Here is a 21,611-nt window from a genome sequence, read left to right as displayed (position 1 = left end):
AAGTGAGGGAGGGCAGCCTGCTCCTGTAACAGCAGGGTTTAAAGACCCTATGCTCCCTTACACCCCAGGTGTGCCGATTAACATCAGTTTTGGGGTCACTAATTCTGTAAAGAGAGAGCAATCATTTCATGGCATAGTTGTTGGGGCAACGAAATAAAAGTGAGCCGCTGCGCAGCATCTGTCAGCATCTGGGAGAGAGGGGGTCAGAAGTATCTTCATATCTCGATGTTATGTCCGGGAAAACTTCGGTATTTCCCACTGGCGCCCCTGACATCCGGGGACGCAGCTTCACAGTCAGATCGTGGCAATCCCACAAGGCGGGGCTGGGAAGGCTCCCTGGAGACAGTGATAATGGGATGCCTTAGTCAAGAGCGGCTCAAAGGCCCACCGAGCCGAGCCGGGGAGGGGCGGCCTGGGCAGTGTTTGAGGAGGTCACCCTGGAGACGGGGCCTGGGCTCCTACGGGAACTGCAAGACTAAGCAGCAGCCCGGCTTCTGCAACTCCACTGAGGACTTCCCAGGTCCAGGCGGTCCGGCCTGCCACCCAGCGCACAGCAGGTCAGTGCAGGTGCTTGGGGGGGGGGGGGTGGCAGAAGGTTCAGGAAAGGAGGCGGAGGCTGGGAAGGGAGCAGCTTATGTGGGATAACTGCGATCTCTGCTCCCAGTTCCACAAAATCAGAAAAAGTGATCCCAAGTCTGGCTTCAAAGGGTGATGCTCAACTTATCTACCAAGCGCTGGTCGTCAGCGGTCTCCCCTACTCGCTGCATCGCTGATAGTTCTCAATTCCTTCTGGGGTCTCTCTGGAGAGGGTGTGCCTGCCAGCAGAGTTGAGACTAGCTAATTCTCTGGAAGGCACCTAACTCCCGTTAGGAGTGCAGTTCTTAGTTCTTCTGGAAGGGAAGAATCAGTGGAGTCACGTTTTAAGCAAAGCAAATACTCCAAAGAGAGACGGGCTCAGGCTGTTCAAGGGGTGGGAGCCGCGCAGTGGGCTCTTCATAGTGGAATTTAAAGTTTATGAATATTTATGAGATAGATGACATATTCATGGCATAAGGCAAACATTTTTTTCTCTCTCCCAAATTACAGTAAACCGGATCTTTTTTTTTTTTTTTTTTTTTTTTTTTTTAGAGAATTTCTTCCTATGATTTCTTTTTGTTTGTTTGTTTTTCAAGACAGGGTTTCTCTGTAGCTTTGTTGCCTATCCTGGAACTCCCTCTGCAGACCAGTTGGCCTCGAACTCACAGATATCCACCTGCCTCTACCTCCCGAGTGATAGGATTAAGGGTGTGTGCCACCACCGCTCAGCACTTCTTATGATTTCTAGAAAAGCTCCCACAAAACAAGAAGTCCACGTCTTGTGTGTCTGCCTTCATTAGTGCGCACGTGTATGAAGACACCCTAATGCTTTGGCTTTTTGATGAGGAAATAAGGAGAATTCTGACCATCAGAGACTCAGCTACCAAAATGCCGTGCTAACTCACCTCTAGTTCCTTTCTGAGACTGTTTTAGGCCCATGATTGATCTCTGTCTGTTAAGACATTTTTATTTTTAAGTTGAGGTTTTTCACTGAAGGATCTGGCCAGGTTTTACAGCAAACTGGTAGCCTACACTCAACTCTCTGTAGAACTGGGTTCTCCCAGTGATGCCTCTCCAGTCTGTCTACTTCATCCAAGCACACACCTGCGCACCGTATTTCCCTCCACAGCGAAAACGGCAAAGCTTAACTCGGAAATGTGTATCAAGATCAGATGCAGAGCAGTAATAAAAATATTGACGTGGGGTACAGGACAGCATCTTTCTACAGACACCCATCTTTCCGCGGTAACTCTCTCCCTATCCATCAGTTAAGCATCCTGACTACAGAGTAATGTCTGTTTGTGTGAATTAGGTACACTGTGGCTTAAAAAATATCCTATTCCCAGCTGTATAGGCACAACAAAGTCACCTACACTGCAGATTCCTGCTCTCAGAAAACCTCCATCCCCATCCAAAAGGGTCACACTAGCAGCTGGGTCCTCTAGCTGGGATGATGTTGAGCTACAGAAACTAAATGATTTTCATAGCTTTCTTTTGTTTTTTTTTTTTTCACAGTATTTTTTCCTAGAGCGTGTTATGATGTCAGCCTTGGCTAAAGAGAAAATGTTTCTTGCACTGAAGAAAAGAGGGAGTGTGTGCTCCCCAAGTAATCATGAGTCCCAACAGAAGGAAAGTCGTTGGCGCTCTAAACAGTGAGTACCTGGGTGTCTGGTGCCTCCGACTCCGAGGAATGTTTACCAACAGGTAAAACATATTCCTAGGAATGGAAGTGGTTATGGGGAGGGTACAGGCAAGACAGTGTTCCCTTGGTCTTCGGTGCTGTTATTTAAGGTGGGGGAGGAGGCTTACGTGGATCCTAGCAGCACGTTTACTGCTTTGAAAACTTCCTCTTGCTCCAGCTGCCCTCACAAGTCCCTTAATTTCCCCTCAATATTTTAAAACTTCACAGTTTGCCCATCTTGTAATTGTATGTACATATACAACGCAACTATTTAATACAAATGTTGTACTGCTTTCAATCTTTGTCCACATCCTCTTAAATGGCCATATAATATTTATGGATTTGTGATCAGGATCAGGTAATCACTTGCAAACTATTGGACATTTTCAAATTCTTTTCTTTTTTTTTTTCTGTTTTCACTGTATAATAATTCTCTGCGTGGTTCTCAACAGTATAGTTAGCGAGTCAAAGGTCACAAACACTTTGTGGCTCTTTTGTAGCATTTGCACTCCTAAAAAAAAATGAATCCATCTTTAATATTCCCACGGCATTCCATTTGGGCCATCATGGCAAGAAGACAAAACAGATTACCTGAGGCAGTGGTCAATCAACTTCCAGGACGCCCCCATGTTAACACCGTGGCTGGGAAGTGCTAACGCTTTGCAGAACAGACCAGAATGAATGCGGGATGTGGAAACTGAAGCTTTTGATCGCCAGAGTGATTCCATTTACACCTATAGTTACGTACCATTCCCCTTTCAGGCCTACACGTTCGTAGGCTGCAAACACAATCTCCCTCTGTTCGCACCAGCCTGAGTCAGAAGGAAGGGCGCTGCAGGGATCGGTTCCTGCTTCTGATCCCCAGCTGTGCTCTCCCGTGAGCCCTCTCTGTCTACTGAGGGCCAGGCACTGGTGACTAACCCCAGAGCCTCTTGCACCCTAGGTCAGCATCTGCCACTGAGCTACACCCCAGCCCTCCTTTTATGCTTTAGTTTGAGACAGGGTTGCTCAGTCGTCCAGAATGGCCGTGGGCCCTCTCTGTTCCAACAGCGAGCTTTAAACATGCCACACCCTGCTCCATCACCCAAGCTGCTGGTGCTACAGACCCAAGTCACCAAGGCAGCTGCATGCTCTTTTTACAATATGCTTAAAAATAATTGCCACCTATATACAGTTTACTTGTTTATCGAGACCACTTAAGAATCTGAAGCTTTGTCAGAGGCTGGGAAGCAATGGCCAAGGACCAAGTACAGTCTGAAACACGGCTGGGTATGGCTTCCTATCTAGGAGTGCTTCCTCCATAGCTAAAATCAAAATCTAAAGGAGCACAGTTTTGTGGCATGCAAATCTTGGTAGAAACCCAAACTCCATGCTCCATAAATCCAGTTTTTAGATCGTGGCTTGCCTCCTCCATGCAGTGTCTCCAGCGGCTTAGGGACCACAGCAACAGAGACAAGCTACAGCAACAAAAAGCTTAAGGCCCACAAACCCCAAAGTTCCCGCTATTTGACCTCTTCCAGAAAGGTTTGTCAGTGTCTCCTCTACTAAACAGGTGTGGGCACCATCCTCCTTTTCAGATAAAGAAATGGCAGCTCAAGTAAGTTGAGACTCTAAAACCTTAGAGTTAGCAAATAGAAAAAAAGACGTTGATTAGCCAAATATTTTCATTGCACAGAAAGCGGCAATCTGTGTGTGATTTACATGAATGCCCCTGTACAGTTCTACTGTACGTTTGGGTGAATGTTGGAAACTACAGAGTGTTTCTCTTGCCTCAAACCTAAGTTCCCATGATTCATGGAACAAAAACTGTGTGGCCCCCACATTCTCCACCAAAATGCGTTGGCGTTATCTAGCCTAGCAGGTCAGCCACACTGTATCGACTTCCTTCAGTTGTTTATCCAGGATACAGTGAGCCTCTAGCATGTGTCTGCTGTTGTATCACACACATCAGGCATAGAGAAGTAGCAAAATCGAACATAGAGAACTCTGTCGTTCCAGCCAGCAGAGAGTTACTTGGGAATGGCTCCATAGCAGCTAGGTAGATCAGTGAAAGATCCAATTGGAAAGCATTGCCCCCATGGGCTTTGTAAAAGCCTGCTTGGGCAGACAGTGGACAAATAATTTTACATGGAATGAATTTATTCTAAGATTACAACCCACGAACCTTCACATCAGAAGTGAGGTCAGGCTATCCTTTCTTTTGACCCCTGAGGGGAAACGCTGTAAGATAGAAAACCAAAGGGGGAGTATGTGGCATAAAGCCTTCTGCATCAAGCTGAGAAACAGCTTCGTCAGAGAGAGAGAGAGAGAGAGAGAGAGAGAGAGAGAGAGAGGGAGAGAGAGAGAGACAGAGAGACAGAGAGAGAGAGAGAGAGAGAGAGAGAGAGAGATGGAAAAGCTGGAATGTCACGTTTCTTAGTGAAACACAATGGCCTCCCTGTGCCTCTTGTGGGAAACTATGGATTAAACAGAGAGGATTCTATTTTACCCCAATTTATAAATGGGGAAATGATAAATGATTTCTTTAAGGCAGACTAGCCTATAAGTCACTATTTGGACCAGGCTGACCTCAAATTTGCAGTGATCCTCACACCTCTCTGCCTTCTTAGCTCTGAGAGAAGAGACATGCATCACCATGGCCTTGGACGTTTGAGGGTTTGGGTTCTTGTGTCTGACGTTGTTTTAGGAGAAGACTCTCTCACTGCAAGGAGGGAGATGAAACTGATCTGGTACCTTCTACACTTACACGGATTTACTCCAGATGGAAGGTGGAGAATGGAAAGCTATAAAGCACACAGAAGAAGCACAGGAGAACCTCTCTGTTCTAGAAGGATGTCCATCACACACACACACACACACACACACACACACACACACACACCCGTGCTCCCTGGAATCCCTAATCCACTTCAGCCTCCTGAGTGTTTGGATTATAGTTATCCACTTCCACATCTAGCAGAAAATTATCTTAAAGGAAATCCCACCATAAATACCTAATCCAGAAGAAAACTAAAACGTTTTTCATAAATAGAACTTCAATAAAATGTCATATTTTAACAAACTCCATAGTAATAGAGTTAGTAGCCTGTTAGAGTTTGCTTATATAGAGTTGTGTGTTAACAATAAAAAAAAAGGAAGCCAGTATTAAACAGAGTCAAAGGACACGACGGTGTCCAGAGGAAAGCTCAAAGGGCACAAGGAGAGCAGGAAGAGATGCCCAGAGCACAAGGGAAACCAGAGCTGTGTAACTGAGAACAAGGTGCTCTTCTGTGCCTGTCCTGACAGCGAAACACTGAGAGAGAGGATGTCGGACAATGCTGAGGCAAGTGAGAATAAAAATGGACCTGGCTACTCAGCACACACATCATATGGGCAGCAATAATAAAGTAAAATAAAAAAAAATGTAAGTTCTATAGACACAAGAAGTTTAATTGCCTTTTGTATCTCCTGGTAGGACATCTCAAAGACAGACCTGGGCACAAAACTGTCCTTCAGTAGCTATTTTGATCAGTGTGTGAACATTACTACTACACTACATGAATTCTGGAACAAGTACATCCTTTTGCTTTCACACAAACTGGACTCACGAGTCTGTGCATACATTAAGTCCAGGGTGACTTGTACGACGACTTTACAACTCATAGAAAGTGTTTCTCTGAGTGCTTAGTACAAAAGCAAGCTTTATTTTAGCCTCCTTCTTAAAAGTCGGTTTGCATCTCTTCCAAAGATGAAAAGGGAGGGAGAGGAAAGAAAGAAGACAGAGAAGAGAGGAGAGCAATTGTTTCCTCTGCGTGGGACATCTGTGATGGCCACACCCCTCATTGATGACTTCACAGTGAGGTGTGGTAGCCAGGGCTCAGATGCTCCCAGAATCACCCCTGGCTCCTGACTGCAGTGTGGCTTTGAAACCATGCCGCATCCAGGGCCTGCAGGAGAATTCCATCATCTGGCCTTGCCCATCACCTCCCTTCCTCTCAGATGAGCACTGGCCCTCAGCTTCAAGATCCAGTCCTAGCCTTTTGCCTACACTCACCGTGGTTCTGTTCTGTCCATCACCACTCCAGATTTCCTTCCATCTGGCCAGGGCTAGGCTTTGTTCGGGAGGTAGGTGTAGTCTTTGTCCTTCAAAACCACTCCTAGTCTTGAAAAATACATCCCATGAGACTATACCCCCGCTGTTCTCTTATCTCTCTAATTTATGAAAAATTCCAACTTCTGTTTCCACTATAACCTTTCTCTTTCTAGAAAGATGGACCAAATGGGATAAAATGTCATAAAACTGCATAATTTCCACAAAATTTGTGTTTCCAAACAAGAGACACCATCTGTTGCTAGAAAAAGAATTGGCCTGCTTTTGGTCTTGAACATAATCAGAAAAGAAAAAAAAAAGAATCCATAGATGTTCTTAGTCCCCAGTGAAGCAGTTTCTGTGTGTACTTTACATCACTCTGTACATCATGCTTCTCGAGCACAGGAGTCTAACTTTCTTTTGTATTATCATCCCTCTGGACTCTTTCTGGCACATTGTAGCAACAAATTCGTGTTAAAAGGCTTTAAAAAGCACACAGAACCTATAGCCTTCTGTTCTCTGTGCACTGTGAAGTTTTTCCACTGGGGGGCAGCACATGACTTTGATGACAAGCTCCCCCCCTTCCTGAAGGCGCTGTTGAGGGGCATGGGTTTCCACCAGTAATAACTCATAAGCGTATACTTGTTCTCAACTGCAGTTCTTACATCAAGAGACCTGTCTATGATTCTGTCCTCAAAAGTAGCCCATCCGCTTCCAAACACTGACTGGATTTTTACACATTTTCATTAAAAAATATTTTTGATGCAAAGGCATACATCTTTTCTCTTTTCCTGCCAGAAATTCCAATTTTTAGATCAGATTTAGATCAGATCAGCACATGCCTGATGCCAGAACTTGAGGACCAAAGATGTAAGGATCACAGAGAATTGGAGGCCAATCTAGTCCACCTAGAAAATCCCAAGCCAATCAGTACTACATAGCAAGATCCTGTCTCGATTAATTTATTGTTAATAAGATAAAATTGACTGTAGCATTCTCTGGGCAATGAGACCGTGTGTCAGGAAGGATTATCACGGGGAATTTGAATCACAGAACTGGACCTCATCCACTTGTGTCGCTGGGACATGTAATCGATATAGTGATTGTGTCTACACCTCCCATTGAAAGTTTAAATGCACTAATGAGCAAGTCACATGATTGTCTTTAGCAATTCAAGTAGCCTGAGTGGAGCTGCCGATCAACACAGAATCTGTCACTCGTGTGTAAGCTGGTGTCAATGTCCAGAAGGACATTGGCAGCTCCTTGCTTTTAAAATATAGGAGCTCTTTGATTTCTAAAACCTTACCACAGGGCTGGAAGACGATTTGGTGGGTAAGAACCAGGGGCTGCTCTTTCAAAGGACCAGGTTTGATTCCCAGTACTCACATGGCGGCTCACAGTTACACTCTGTAACTCCAGTTCCAAATGACCCAACACTCTTCTTTGTTGGCCTGTGTGGGCAGTAAGAATGCATATGGCTCACAGACATACATCCACACAAAACAATTCTCCATAAAACAAAAATAGAAAGAAAGAAAGAAAGAAAGAAAGAAAGAAAGAAAGAAAGAAAGAAAGGGAAAAAATATACCTAGCTCACGTTCTAGTTTAATTTTTTAATGATTTATTTATTTTATTTGCATTGGTGTTTTGCCTGCATTATGTCTGTGTGAGGGTATCGGAGTTACAGACCGTGGTGAGCTGCCATGTGGGGGCTGCGAATTGAAGCTGGGTCCTCTGGAAGAGTGGTCAATGCTTTTAACCACTAAGCATCACTCCGGCCCCTGTTTAATGGTTCTTGCTCACACTGCAAGCATTGTTGATATTTAATTCTCCTCCTCAAGTCTCCACTCAAGTGCCGAATATATTGTTTTAATATTTTCCTCATTCTCTTTCCTTTCTCCATTTCCAACCCATCGCACGCTGATGTACAAACTATCAGCCCTTGATTCTTTACCATGAATAAAGTACTAACTTAGCTTCAGGGAGACCCTGCCTCCTATCCTATCTGTTGCTCTGATAAACCCCATCATCAAGGCCTCTTACAGAATGAAGGGTTTATTTGAGCTTATGGTTCCAGAGGAATAAGTGCCCATCATGGCAGAAAGGCATAGCAGGAAGCAGGAGGCGTGGCAGCTAGAGCAGAGTGCTAAGAGCTCACCTCGTGAACCACAAGGACAAAACAGAGAGGACAAAGCGTGAGTATGTGTGGCCTTACGTTCGCAGAGTTCATCACCAGTGACATACTTTCTCTACCAAGGCTGTATCTCCTTAACTTCTCTCGAACAGTACTAGCTACCAACTGGGGAACCAAGAGTTCAAATGCCTGAGGCTACAAGGGACATTCTCATTCAAGCCACTACAATCTTCATACTGGAAAACAAATATAAAAATAGTGTCCAAAAATAAGAATTCAGGCTGGAGAAATGACTCAGTGGTTAAGATCATGTACTGGTCTACCAGAAGAGCCCACAGACAGACAGACAGACAGACACACACACACACACACACACACACACGTGCGCACAGATGCACAGACCACACACACAGACTCACACACACACACACAGATGCACAGACCAACAGACACACACATGCACAGAGACACACAGACATACTTTCAAATAATAATAAAGTTTCTTAAAATGCTTCACGAAAGTGTAGTCCACTGGAGACGTGGTCAGTCTGAAGATGTAGAAAGCAATAGGTTCCCCAAACCTTTTCCTCTGTGTAGCCAAAATATCCAGGCTTCCAGTAAAACACCTACAATCTTCTCAAGGCTTTATGGCCTTAGCAAAAAATGACTGCAAGTTCTCTTTCACACAGCTTCCTGCCTTGTGCAATAGACTCTGTTTAACGAGAGACTGTATCTGTTACATCTAATGTCTCTGGTAATTCGTTTAAAAACGAATACAAAGCAGTGCCCTAACAAACTAGATGTACATGTTTTCCTATAGAAAAGAAGCCCAGTGGGGCAGTTTAGAGATCCAGGCTCCCATTGCTCTGATCCACAATCTACAAGGTCAAGAAGCTGCTGTGACCCTACCACCAAACACAATTTAGTAACAAGAGAAATTGAAGATAGACTCCTATTGGTTAACTCAAAATGTGTTGATTTGGAGTTCTGATGTTGTTTTGAGAAATCTTTCTCAAATTTCTACCCAGACAGTTGCAGTTCTTCACAGTGGTTCTCAAGCCACAGAGCCCCAGCAGCACAGAAAGGGACTGAGGATTTGCTTTTCATTTAGACAGAAATCTTCCCACAGTTTAGGGCTCTGGTACCCAGAAAGGAGAGGAACAATGCTTAAAAGAAAATGGCAGTCCCTGCCACATGATAATTATAGATTCCCTTACAGTAATGGGATATTGGGAACAACTTAAATGGCCTGAGAAGTAATGGTTAAGCAAAACGTTTGTATATTAAGTTGATATTTAAAATATGGCTGCAAGCCGGGCAGTGGTGGCGCACACCTTTAATCCCAGCACTCGGGAGGCAGAGACAGACAGATCTCTGGGAGTTCGAGGCAGTCTGGTCTACAAGAGCTAGTTCCAGGACAGGCACCAAAGCTACAGAGAAACCCTGTCTCGAAAAAACAAAAAATAAAAAATAAAATAAAATATGGCTGCATATTTACTACTGAGGATGGAAATGGTCTAGGATACAGTTGCAAGCAAAAGAGAAAGAGAAAGAAAGAAAGAAAGAAAGAAAGAAAGAAAGAAAGAAAGAAAGAAAGAAAGAAAGAAAGAAAGAAAGAAAGAAAGGGGAAAGAAAGAAAGAAGAAAGAAAGAAGAAAGGAACGAAAGAAAAGAAAGAAGAAGAAAGAAAAAGATCACATATGTAACATCATATACCCAAGAACTTTTTTAACATAAGTGTTTATCCAAGCACTGGAGTTAGTAACATGAAATTTTACTCTCCCCCTTTTCATGTGCTTTCCATGTTTTACAATGTGCATACAGCATTTACATGATGACTGCAAAGACAAAGACCCTGGGGGCTTGGGAGAAGCCCAGCAGGTAGAGCCCTCACCACACGTACCTAAGGACTGGGGTTTGGATTCTCAGAACCCATAAAAGCTGGGTGGACATGAGGACTATCTTGTAATACCAGGGGACTGGCAGGGAGGACAAAGACAGGAGACCCCCACAGCAAGCTACCTAACCAAACTAGACGAGTCAGGAAGCTCGGGGTTCAACAAGAGAGCCTGCCTAAATAAGTAAGGGGGAGAGGATCAAGGAAGACGCTAGATATCAACCTCAGGCTTCTACATGCTTCTGTGTACACTTGCACATACACACATTACTCATACGCACACACACTCATCACACACACACACACACACACACACACACACGTCCAAAACAAACAAAAACCATCTTCAATAATTCAAAAACAGACCAGGCTGTAAAACTTGCAAACTATACGTCAGACTTCAGCCCTTGGGTTTTGTGAGCTGCCCAGTAGACACCATCTTCATGGCAATAACACAAAGTGCACAGATGACTAGTCTTTAGTAACACGGAGACAAACGATGATGGGGATGATGGTTCCCTTTGAACCTTAAACCCCACGAATTTGAGCTGTGCATCAGCTCTGTTTCCTGGGAATTTTTAATGTGACCCTTGTAGAAGACAGAGGAGCCTCAGCCGAGGCTTCCTGCGTGCTATGTGCACACACACACACACACACACACACACACACACATATCTGAACTGCAGCCGTTCATTAGCCCCAGTAGGTTCCCGCCCCTTTCTCGTCTGGGGTAATCACACATTAGAATTTTCTACTGGACGATAAATGGAAGGTTTGAAATCGAAGTCTGCCTTTTCTACGAGTGTGACAGTAAGCCCTCGGCCTCCCTTCTTTTCTCTCTAAAATGGACAGGACGGTGACCTCTCTACAGTATCAGAGGACACCGAAAGAGGAAATGAAATCGCTGCCAGGGGTTGTGTTGCCAGATCGAAAGCAGCATGCACAATCCTGGGCACGCAGACTTACTACCAAATCCCAAGCTTATGCCGCAGGGGTGTGTTTCTCAGGCAGAGGCTGCCTGTCATCTTTGGGCCTGCCCACAGCAGCACCTGTAACCACAATGGCCTAACAGGTTGGTTGCTACTTTAAACGGCTGCAGGAAAAAAAAAAAAAAAAAAAAAAAAAAAGCAGGTGTTAGAAGGAAGAAAACGGGATTGCCACCACAAAGATGCATTGTGACAAAGGCAGCCAAAATGTCAGCATGTTCTTGGACTTGGTGAGTGAGCTTTAATTTGTCCCATAAACCGTACTGTACTGAACGATTTTTCAAAATAGACTTAAGTGTGATTTCTTTGAAATGTCAGTTCATAGATTTCACTAGTTCCAAACATCTGCAAACTAAGCACTTTAAACTTCTCACAGGCAGAAAAAGAAAAACCCAATAATTAAAAACTAATAAGCGGGGCATGGTGTTTGCACGCTTTTAACCCTAACTCTCTGTGAGCTTAAAAGCAGCCTAGTCTACATAGTTCAAGGCCAGCCAGGGCTACTTGGTGAGACCCTATCTCAAAAAAACAAACAAAAACCCAAATAACTCTTTCTTATTCAATGAGAGCCAAAATATAGCCTTGACTTAGAGAAACAGTCACTCTGAACCCACATTCACACCCACAGATACAAGTGTACATGCGCGCATGCACACAGGCACACAGAGCGGAGGGGCAGAGAGGCAGAAGGGGCCTATCATTGCCTTTGAAATGGCACCTGTCTTAACCCCCATCTTCACAGGTGGAGGGAATTTGGGGTAGAGCGCTGTAGGTTCGTTAGTCCCACTTGGTTTTCTCTGAGCTAGGTTGAATTACACAGTGCCCATTGGGGGGCTCTTCCTTGCTTGGGTTTCTCACTCAGCACCTGGATCAGCTCAAATTGCCCTGGAGATCCATTCTTCACACTGAAAAGGCGGCTGACACTGACTGACTCTTACAGTTTGGGTGACTTGTGGTTTCTCTCACCATATAGATAGCTGAGTTTCCCATTTCTTTTTTATTCTGACGGGATTTGGTGGAACGTATCACAATGAGCTTTGTATAATACCCTTTGTCTGTAGGGATTTGTTTCCCAACACTGTAAGCTGCTCTTTATACCCCCAAGTGCCATTTGTGAGCTGTGTTTACTGTGGGATAGGCTTTTGAGTCTTTGTTAGGGACTCCACTGGCGATGGCATTTAGAACACTCACTCCGCTTACTCCAAAGACACAAATCAGCCCAGGAGCACCTGCTCCAGACGCCACCATGACCCTGAGACTCCATCCCAGTAACTTCTCTACATTTTAGTGTTCCCATCTCTAATGTGGTTCCGACTTTAAATATGTCATCGGGCTATTTCTGTAGGCTTTACTGGGAACTTTCAGCGAATTTCTTATATGGAAGCATACACCTTTAAATCAATATTATGTCTTGTTAGCATTGAGATGATGCTAACTACTGTTTCCCCTTTGCTTTCAGTTCCGTCAGCACCGTGTCTCACGTGGATGAGCCCAGCCCGCGTGATGAAGCCTCTCGCCTCACAGTTCGCATGGAAAACACCTACCAGCTAGGTGTGCTGTTCATGTGCTAAACTTCTAATTCAGTGGCCTATGCCACTTTAGCCGGAGTCTGGTATAGGTCTTCAGGCCTAGATAAGTGACCTTAATTTGAGAGAGTTGGTGGTACATTAGAGTTACAGTCTTGCTTTCTAAAATCGAAGCAACACTTTCTGTAAGATTCAAAACAGAATCGAAAACAAAAAGTGGGCTTTCCTAAACCTCAAATGAATCTCTGAATGCCATAAATGTATATAATAGAATAATATACGATTCAGTTCAAGCTCACTGAGTATTCCCGGATGGAATACGCACGTGAGTATGAAAGTGATGTACGCTGATGTTTATCCTTCAAAACCAACCGATGTTGTTGACTGTGGAGGATAAGAAATACCTCCGTGCAGAGGCAGACGACTGTGGTCCCCTGTTGACGGAGATGTTTATCTACTGCCATTGAGGTTTGGGGTCTTTGAAAACCAAGATTGTCACAGCTGCCCTATGCTCCCAGGTGGAGTCCCCAACAAGTGTCTTTTCCCACTCTCGTTTCTTCACAGACCTACTTGTTTGCTTTAAGGGTGTGTCTGCCTGTGATTATCTGAATTCATACATAATTACCGCCCTGCATAAATTCCATAGAGACTTACCAAGGAGCAAGAAAGGACTCTGTGGGCCAGGGTAATTCCACCTGTGGCCTGGTAGCCCCAGGAAAATTATAACCCATCACTCTACCCGGCTAGGCTTTATAGCCAGTTTTCTTCAATAGTTCCAATACTATCGGAGTGAGTAACTCAGCTGTCCCTTTCATCCCTCTCCTCGGCCACACTCTTAGTTCATTTTGAGAAGCTGTAATTACTTAGACAAAAGGAGGACAAACACTCTGTAACTTTAGATGCATCTACACGATGGCAATGTCGTTGTGCTGGCTGACACCCCCACTCCAATTCTGCAGGCTCCAGCATTAATCCGGTAGTATTTCACACTGCTCGCGGTGGACAGTAAATGTTCCTACCATCCAGATCACTTTAGTGGCGTACCTAACTCCAAATACTGGCCCTTAGCCCTTTCAGTCAGCAACCTGAGTTTGGATCAAGTTTTCTCCAACTTGCAACTAAAGCTTCTATCTTTTGTTTTGTTTTGGGAGGTGTTTGGTTTGGTTTGGTTTGGTTTTATGAGATGGGTTTTCTCTGTTTATCTCTGGCTGTCCTGGAACTTGTCCTATAGACCAGGGTGTCCTCAGACTCGGGGAACTATATCTCTGCCTCCTGAGTGTTGGGACTAAAGGTGTGGTCCACCATCGCCTGGTTTATCAACCAGAGGTTCTTAATCACGGTAGTCTGTGACTTTGAGTCACTGTGTGCTGAAGAAAAGTCTGGAATGCCTTTGCAACAAAGTAAAGCAGTTTAAATGGAAATGCCTATATTTCTTTGATTTTTTTTGTTTGTTTGGGTTTTTTGTTTTTGTTTGTTATACAACTTCTTCAGCCAAACAAAAGTTTCAGAAGTGCTGACCTTCCAGTAAAGGTGACCAGCTGTCACTCTTAGCCCCATTCTTCTGGCCAGAACTCCATCAAATTGATAGAAGATCTTTACTAAAGGCCCATGAGTATGATTCACGGCAAAATAAACCCAAAAGAAAGTACAATTGGGAATACAGTTTAATTGTTAGTAGAGCGGACTGGCTGCTTTGGAAAGTGGATTTAATCTAGCGCAGAAGACTTTCATCGTCGAGGCTGGAGAGGTGGCTCAGTGGCTAAGAGGTCACCACCACCGCTATCATTGTCCACGTCATCTAAACACATCTTAAGTTACGGTGTGTTTGTCCTTTTATGGAAATGATTACAGCTGTCATGAATGAAGTAAAACATGAATATAGTCCACGAGGGGAAAAAAGAATAGGAAAGGGAAGCTGTGCTTCTTAGAGAAAGCACCACTTACCTTTGCTCCCTAACCGCAGAGAGGAGAGAGTGGAAGAAAATCACAGGCTGCAGCGGCTGACCTGAGCTTGAACGCAGGTTTCAAGGATGCCCCGGAAGGTGATAGTTAAGCAAAACATTCTGGGATCTTGGCTGCTTTGTGCATAAATCACATGATGGTCTGCTTCCCATTCACTAAAACTGTTGCTAAAAGGGACGGCTAGGGCCTTCCCAGGGAAAGCTAAGCATGAAGACCTCTTGTTTGATTCAATGTGACTCCCACAAATTATGGACTAGGTTTTGTACCCGGCTTTTGCAGGTGCTCAGGTTAAAAGTAGATAGCAGATTTTTTAGAGGGGGCGACTATGAGTATCACAATGAAGAGCTCTCAGTTTCTTTTTTATGACAGGATACTGGACGAAAACACTGTAAGAAAGAAAGGGTTTGGTTGGCCCGTGGTTTAAGGGTCCAGTTCATGATGAGGAAGCAGTAGGGGGCTGCTTGCTCACATCTGGGCAGATCAGGTAGAAAAAGAGGTAACTACGGGTGCTCTGGCGGATCTTTACTGTTCCCCTTTTTATTAAGTCTGGGACAGTAGCCAATGGGATGGTGCCATTCATTCAGCTGGCCATCTTCTTCCCTCTGTTCACCTCCTCCGGGGAACACCTTCAGAGACAAGTCTAGAGATGCGCTTACCTGGTGAGCCCAAACCCAGGAAAGTTGGCACTGAAGAGTACTTGCCACAGTAGCCAACTTTTCCACCACACACAGAGACAGCAAATGAAGCCAACATAATGGAAAATATTGATTGGTGAGGGAAGGAGGAGGCGGGTGAGAATGAGGGAGAGAGAGGGAAGTAGGAAGGAAGAGAGGAAGGGAGAGAAAGAGGGAAAGAAAAACTCTTGGGCTCAGCTTCTGTGAGGTTCTCAAACCTCTGGTAACAAGTTTTCTCTGCAGCAACCTGTTAATCTCTCAGGGTCCTTCCTGTGTAGGGCCATCAAGTCTCCTTCTTATATCCTCTGCCATCTTCCAGCCTTCACGTCCTGACAAATCCTCTTTTACCTCATTCAGGAAACAACAACCTCAACCACTACCTAAGCAGTGCTTTATGACTTGGTATGCCCTGTCCTAGCTATTTGAAATCTCTTTTATCTCCTTAAGTCCTAGCACAAGATAATGTAAAGTAACTCTTGGTTTTGTTTTGGTCTGAGATAGCTCAGGCTGGCCTCAGACTCACTCCATTACCAAGGGCACCTCAAAGTCCTGATTCTCCAGCCTGTACCTCCCAAGTATGGGATGACAGGCTTGTGCCACCCACGCCAAACTTAGAGTAATTCTTGTTATCCCAGTTGGGGGAAGTTGTGGGGCAGTCTGTTGCTTTCGTTATTCTCCCTTGAATCTAGTTTTTTTGTTGTTTGTTTGTTTATTTTTTAAGTTATGTTCTCTTTTTTTAGATCTTTTGAAATCTAAAACCTTTTCCTCAAGGGAAAAAATTGCCTCAAAATGAAGAGGACAGGGTTTGTTGATTGCATTCATTCTCACTGAAAGTAGCTTGGGGCATTTGTCTTGCTCTGTCCCTTTGTGTGTCAGGGGCTCCATCTGAGCACAGTGACAGAGGATTCTGGACATAAAGGGAAAAGACCATTAGGTTATAAAGAATGAGTTTTCGTTACTGTGTAGAAAAATGGTCTTAAAGGTGGAATCGTGTTTGTGAGCTAAAAGGATGTGCCGTGCTCAGAAAGGACTTGGTGCAGCAGCCCCTGAGAGCATCACAGATGCTCTTTCTTTGGCTGATGCGTGCCAACTTCCTTCTCCCACTGTTGCCTTCCTTCCAGCCTGGAGGTGCCCTATGGCGGTTCCTAGAGGTTAGAAATCATCGCTTTGCTACAAGCAAGACGCTGGTTTGTTTTTACGCCTACCTCTGCTATGAAATAAAACGTTTAAGAAAGTGCTTTGGCCAGGCCTACAGCTCTGTCAACCCCGAGCCAATCACCTATGCTCCGCACTTGGGCTCACAGGTGGCAGTGATAGAGCTTCCTGCTCCATGACTACAAGGGGGAGAGGATGCATTTAGAGGGGCAGATGCTGCTTCCATTGGGGGGGGGGGCACTGTGCTGACCAATATATCTGCATTCGAAGAATTTTCTATTTTCTGAATGCAGCAGTGAGGACAGGTAGGTTAATGCAAGGCAGCGCAGGTTCCCTGGGAATAATACTGGTCAAGGAAGATCATATGAGATGAGTGCTTGGCAGGAGGCGTGGGAATGAAAAAGGAAGGATGGGGTATCTCTCTGGATGACATAATCCATTTAATTTTGTGCGGATTAGGGCTACAATTCTTTTCTTTCTTTTCTTTTTTTTTTTTTTTTTTTTTTTTTTTTTTTTTTTTTTTTTTGGTTTTTCAAGACAAGGTTTCTCTGTGTAACTTTGTTGCCTGTCCTGGAACTAGCTCTTGTAGACCAGGCTGACTGCAAACTCACAGAGATCTGCCTGCCTCTGCCTCCTAGGTGCTGGGATTAAAGGCATGCACCACCATGTCTGGCTTTCCTGCCTGAATTAAATTGAACTAAACAATTCTTATATCATCAAAATAAACGTTCTCTTTAATGAGCCTCAGGAGACTGACCTCAATGGACTATAGTCGTAGCCCTAGACTTCTCTCGAGTAAAGCCAAGGAACTTCAGGAGGAATGAAAGCCGTGTGAGACCTGGGGATTTACCTCCCTGGTGCCTCATCTCAGACTGCTTACAACTCTCAGCCAAGGGACGTAGTGCTCTTAAGGGAGTCGTCTCCACACAACCCTCCTGGGGATCTAATCTGAGCTCCCTGCTGGATTGCTCAGGCCTGGGGTAGCATGTTTCCACTAGTAGAGAAGAATGACCCTATCGCTTGTGACTTCCCTGTCTCTCTCAGATGTCCCAGAAGAGAACCTTCATTAAATTCATTTGGAATTGTCCTAACTCTGGTATACCTTTTCCCCTTATGTTTCCTGACATAGGAACATGAATAAATACCAACAAATAATGTTAACTACTAAAAGAGGATTGGATAGCGTTCTTGATTCAAACTCTTCCTCCTTATTATCAACAATAATCCAGCCTTATTATCAACAATAATCCAGGCTCTACCTACCAAGCCAGAGCACATATGTATGTCACGTAGTTGTCTGGGCAGAAACCAGAAGGATAATCTACGTAATTCCTGGAACACCAGGGTGAAACTCACTTATCCGAAGCTTTGATCCGAATATGGCTGAAATGTGGTTGCGAATATAAATTTTAAACCCCGATAAATCTGGGCATTCATTCCTAGTTCTGTGCCTCTGGGATTCTGGGCTTCCACCTCTATTTTCCCATCTGCGGGACAGATATAACTGTGAGAGTCCCTTCAAAGAGCTCTGGAAGATGTCATACGGTTAACCCATGCTTGTCACAGTCCCTGACACAGAGAATGTGGTCATCAAATAGTAACCGTTATTTGTGCAGTGATTATTATCTAGAAAATGTTTACGTCCACTAAAACTAAAAATTATCCCTAAGTATTGAGTTAGACTCTCAGGGGGATAAATCCTGTCTTGCTTACATTTCTTTTAAATTTTTGAACAGTTTATTATTTTTATTACATCGATTCCTGTGTATATATTTATGTACACAAACACACAACCGTGTGGCAGGTAGTCACGTGGGGAGGCCAGCAGACGTTTGGAAGTAGGTTCTTTCTTTCCACCTTGTGAGTCTCAGAGATTAAACTCAAACCGTCAGACTTGTCCGCAAGCACCACACCTTCTAAGCCATCTCCCTGGCCCCGATCTGGCCTGTTTCCCTTCGAGAGAATTGCAGGTATGCCTTACCTGCTTTCAGGAGGATTAGGATCCAGGCGACCCGTGTGTCTGGAATAAATGAGAGATGTTTGGTACCTCTGGTGAGAAACCAGCTATTTCTTAACTGAGCAGATGGGGGATGGTGGTCCATTTGGAAGAATGGACGAGGGTAAAGACACATGAGCATCTCTCCATGACAGATGGAGCCCACTAGGCGGGAACAGCATGCACATGGGGAGCTATGGGGGCTGGAACAAGGGCATGGGACCAGGAGGCACACAACTGTAGACCCCATAAGGAAAATGTCATCTTAAGATCTGGGTTTTTCCAAGCAAGTTCTCTGGCTGTGGATGATGGACCAGAGCGATGTGGGTGAGGTGTAAACACTTAGGGGCTGGTTAGAAGGTGTTGAGGCTTTGAAGTAAGCAGCCACCAGCACTGGCAATTGATGAGGAAGAGCTTGCGGTGTGAGGCGCAACAGAACTTACTGCGCACTCCTTAGGGGACCTGGTAAATTCAGAGCTCACTATCCCCTCAGTCTCTCAGAAAAGCCTGGCCTGAATTCAGACCTCTAACCTCCTTAGCTGGACTTCACCCAGGTTACTAAAGGCCTTCGTGTTTCAGTATTCTTTTGTGAACCCATCGGGTAGATGGATATGGTTAGAAATGACTTCTAAAGAAATTCCATGTCTATGTCCAGGTCCCACCAGGCATTTTCCTGTGGCCGCTGTCAATTGCATTTTGAAAGATGTACTAACTGCCTACCTACAAGAAGCAGAATATGACCCAGAGTTCTGCAGACAGATGACTAAGACAGTTTCGGAGGTACAGTGAACTTGGCCCAGTGTTCGCTAGAACCACAGTATTTCCTTTCTTCTTTGTGCTGAAGGGATTGGATTTGAGATCAGTCAAATGGTATACTTCGATTTTATGAAAATAGGTATTAGATCACACACTACATATGCAAATAGGTACATGTGTATGTGGTAAGCTTTTGTCTAAAACCATCATTATGTATGAAATTTGTAGCAAATTTATTGCTGTACAAAACTGTTTCACTTGTTTTTTTTTAAATTGTATTTTAATTTATTTGTGTGTGTGTTTAAGAGAAAGACAGGGAGAGAGAGAGAGAGAGAGAGAGAGAGAGAGAGAGAGAGAGAGAGGGAGAGAGAGGTGTGTGTGTGTGTGCAAAGGTTGAAGGGACAGAAGAGGGCTTCAGATCTCCTAGAGCTGAAGCTACAAGCAGTTAGAACTGCCTGGTATGAGTGCTGGGAACCAAACTGCAAGAGCAGAAAGTGCTCTTAACTGCAGAGCCATCTCTCCAGCTCCATGCCACTTAAAAATAAAAAATCATCCTGTATGTTTGTATGATGTGTATGTATGGTATGTGTGCATGTTTGCCTGTGTGACTTTGGGCATGGACATGTCACTGCACACAGAGAGCTCAGAGGACAATCTTGGGTGTAAGTCTTCACTTCCCACCTTGTTTGAGAAAAGGCCTTTCTGTTGTTCAGCACAGCATAAGACGAGTCAGCCAGGATGGTCCTGTCTCTGCCCCCATGTCCCTGTAGCTATGCTGTAATCCTCAATGCCCACTGCTATACCTGAATTTCGCTTGGGTCTTGGGGACTTGAACTCAGGTCCTTATACTTGTACAAGTGCTTCACCATTGAGCCCTCACCTCAACCAAAAACCATCTCACTTTTAGAACTTATTTTTGGAAAATACACATGTTTACAACGGTGTCTCCTTGCCACAGCAACTTCTTTGAATGCTATCAATTATACATATTGTGGTCTTTAACTATATTTCTAGTTTTATCAACTACAGTGCATTTTATGATAGTTTCTTCTGCTTCCGTTTTTATAACAAACTCTGGTTATAAAAATGCTCAATTCAGTTATGTTACAGGAGATTTCACAGTATGTTTCCCTCACTAGATCTGAAAACACAAAGTAACCCTGGTTACAACGTTCCTTAAAGAGAGGCCATCTTTTAGTATCTATACTAAAAGCATGTGACAGTCCCTTGAATTCAGTTCAACGGATGCCTAGCTTCCTGTATATCTCAGAAAAGGTCAGCTTATCACTAATGTTGTCATTTTGTTTCTGACTTCCTGGTCCCATGAGGACGGTACTTGAAAGAAAGTTAACTTACGGTTCTGTGAGATATGGAAAGTGTCTACAATGCACCATGCTGTTTGCTTTAAACAATGTTTCTTTCACGTTTTTAAAGTTAGCCTACCTACAAAGTGATGAGCGTCATTATGGCTTTTTCACACACGTGTGTCATCACACTCCCCTCTCCCATCGTGCTCCCCGTCCTCCTTGCCTTCCTCCTCTTGGTCCCCTCCATCCTTCCCAAAGTATCCTTTTATGTTAAACAATTTTGAAAGTTTATGTGACTAAACACCCCCTTTTCTTCTTTCTTCTTTTTTCTTTTTCTTTCTTTCTTTCTTTCTTTCTTTCTTTCTTCCTTCCTTTCTTTCTTTCTTTCTTTTTAAACAATTTCTAGGTTATTAAAGCCAAGGTCAAAGAATTGATGATTCCCCGGTATAAACTAATTGTGACCGTTTACATAGGACAACAAGATGGTCAGAGCATCCTTATCGGCAGCAGATGCCTCTGGAATCCTAAAAGTGATACCGTTTCATCCTACGCACTCAGAAATTCTACTCTCTTTGCTCTGGCAAATGTCTATGCGGTTTACTTTGAGTGACCGACACGAGGCTTGCATTCCTGGTGTTTTCAAATCGTGAAGCAGGCTGTCAGTCTCTCTCCACGAAAGTTCTGCTAGCAACACCTGTGAGAAGGAAACAAGATGAACAACTGAAACAGCTGGAAGCTTCCATCACTCCTGCGAGGACTGGTGAGGGGAGGGCAGCCCAAGAAAGAACCTTGTTTCTCCAAAACCGCAGTTGAGTGTGGTTCACATAAACATGGATGTTGACTATTACTTTGGCTACTAATTCTTTTGACTTCTCTTTTAGTTGGAGAGATAG

The 21,611-nt window shown here is 44.2% G+C and overlaps 1 protein-coding gene across 2 annotated transcripts; it reads left to right on the top strand.

Annotated features, from left to right (window-relative positions):
- The first annotated feature begins 308 nt into the window (after positions 1-308).
- On the top strand, positions 309-21,565 carry Dynlt5 (dynein light chain Tctex-type family member 5). Of its 2 annotated transcripts, XM_050136083.1 has the most exons (5): positions 309-557; positions 2,092-2,228; positions 12,802-12,893; positions 19,311-19,435; positions 21,125-21,565. In XM_050136083.1, exons 2-5 carry the CDS (start codon positions 2,113-2,115, stop codon positions 21,326-21,328), a joined length of 537 nt encoding a protein of 178 aa, XP_049992040.1. In that variant the 5' UTR covers positions 309-557; positions 2,092-2,112; the 3' UTR covers positions 21,329-21,565. The 2 variants fall into 2 exon arrangements, with proteins under 2 accessions (XP_049992040.1, XP_049992041.1); XM_050136084.1 differs by lacking the exons at positions 309-557; positions 2,092-2,228 and adding an exon at positions 8,421-8,521.
- Positions 21,566-21,611: the final 46 nt, after the last annotated feature.

Source organism: Alexandromys fortis, unplaced genomic scaffold (genome assembly GCF_014885135.2).
Source record: "Alexandromys fortis isolate MF-2015 unplaced genomic scaffold, M_Fortis_MF-2015_v1.1 scaffold_13, whole genome shotgun sequence".
Taxonomy (NCBI): Eukaryota; Metazoa; Chordata; class Mammalia; order Rodentia; family Cricetidae; genus Alexandromys; species Alexandromys fortis.
This window is presented reverse-complemented; position numbering and strand designations above follow the sequence as displayed.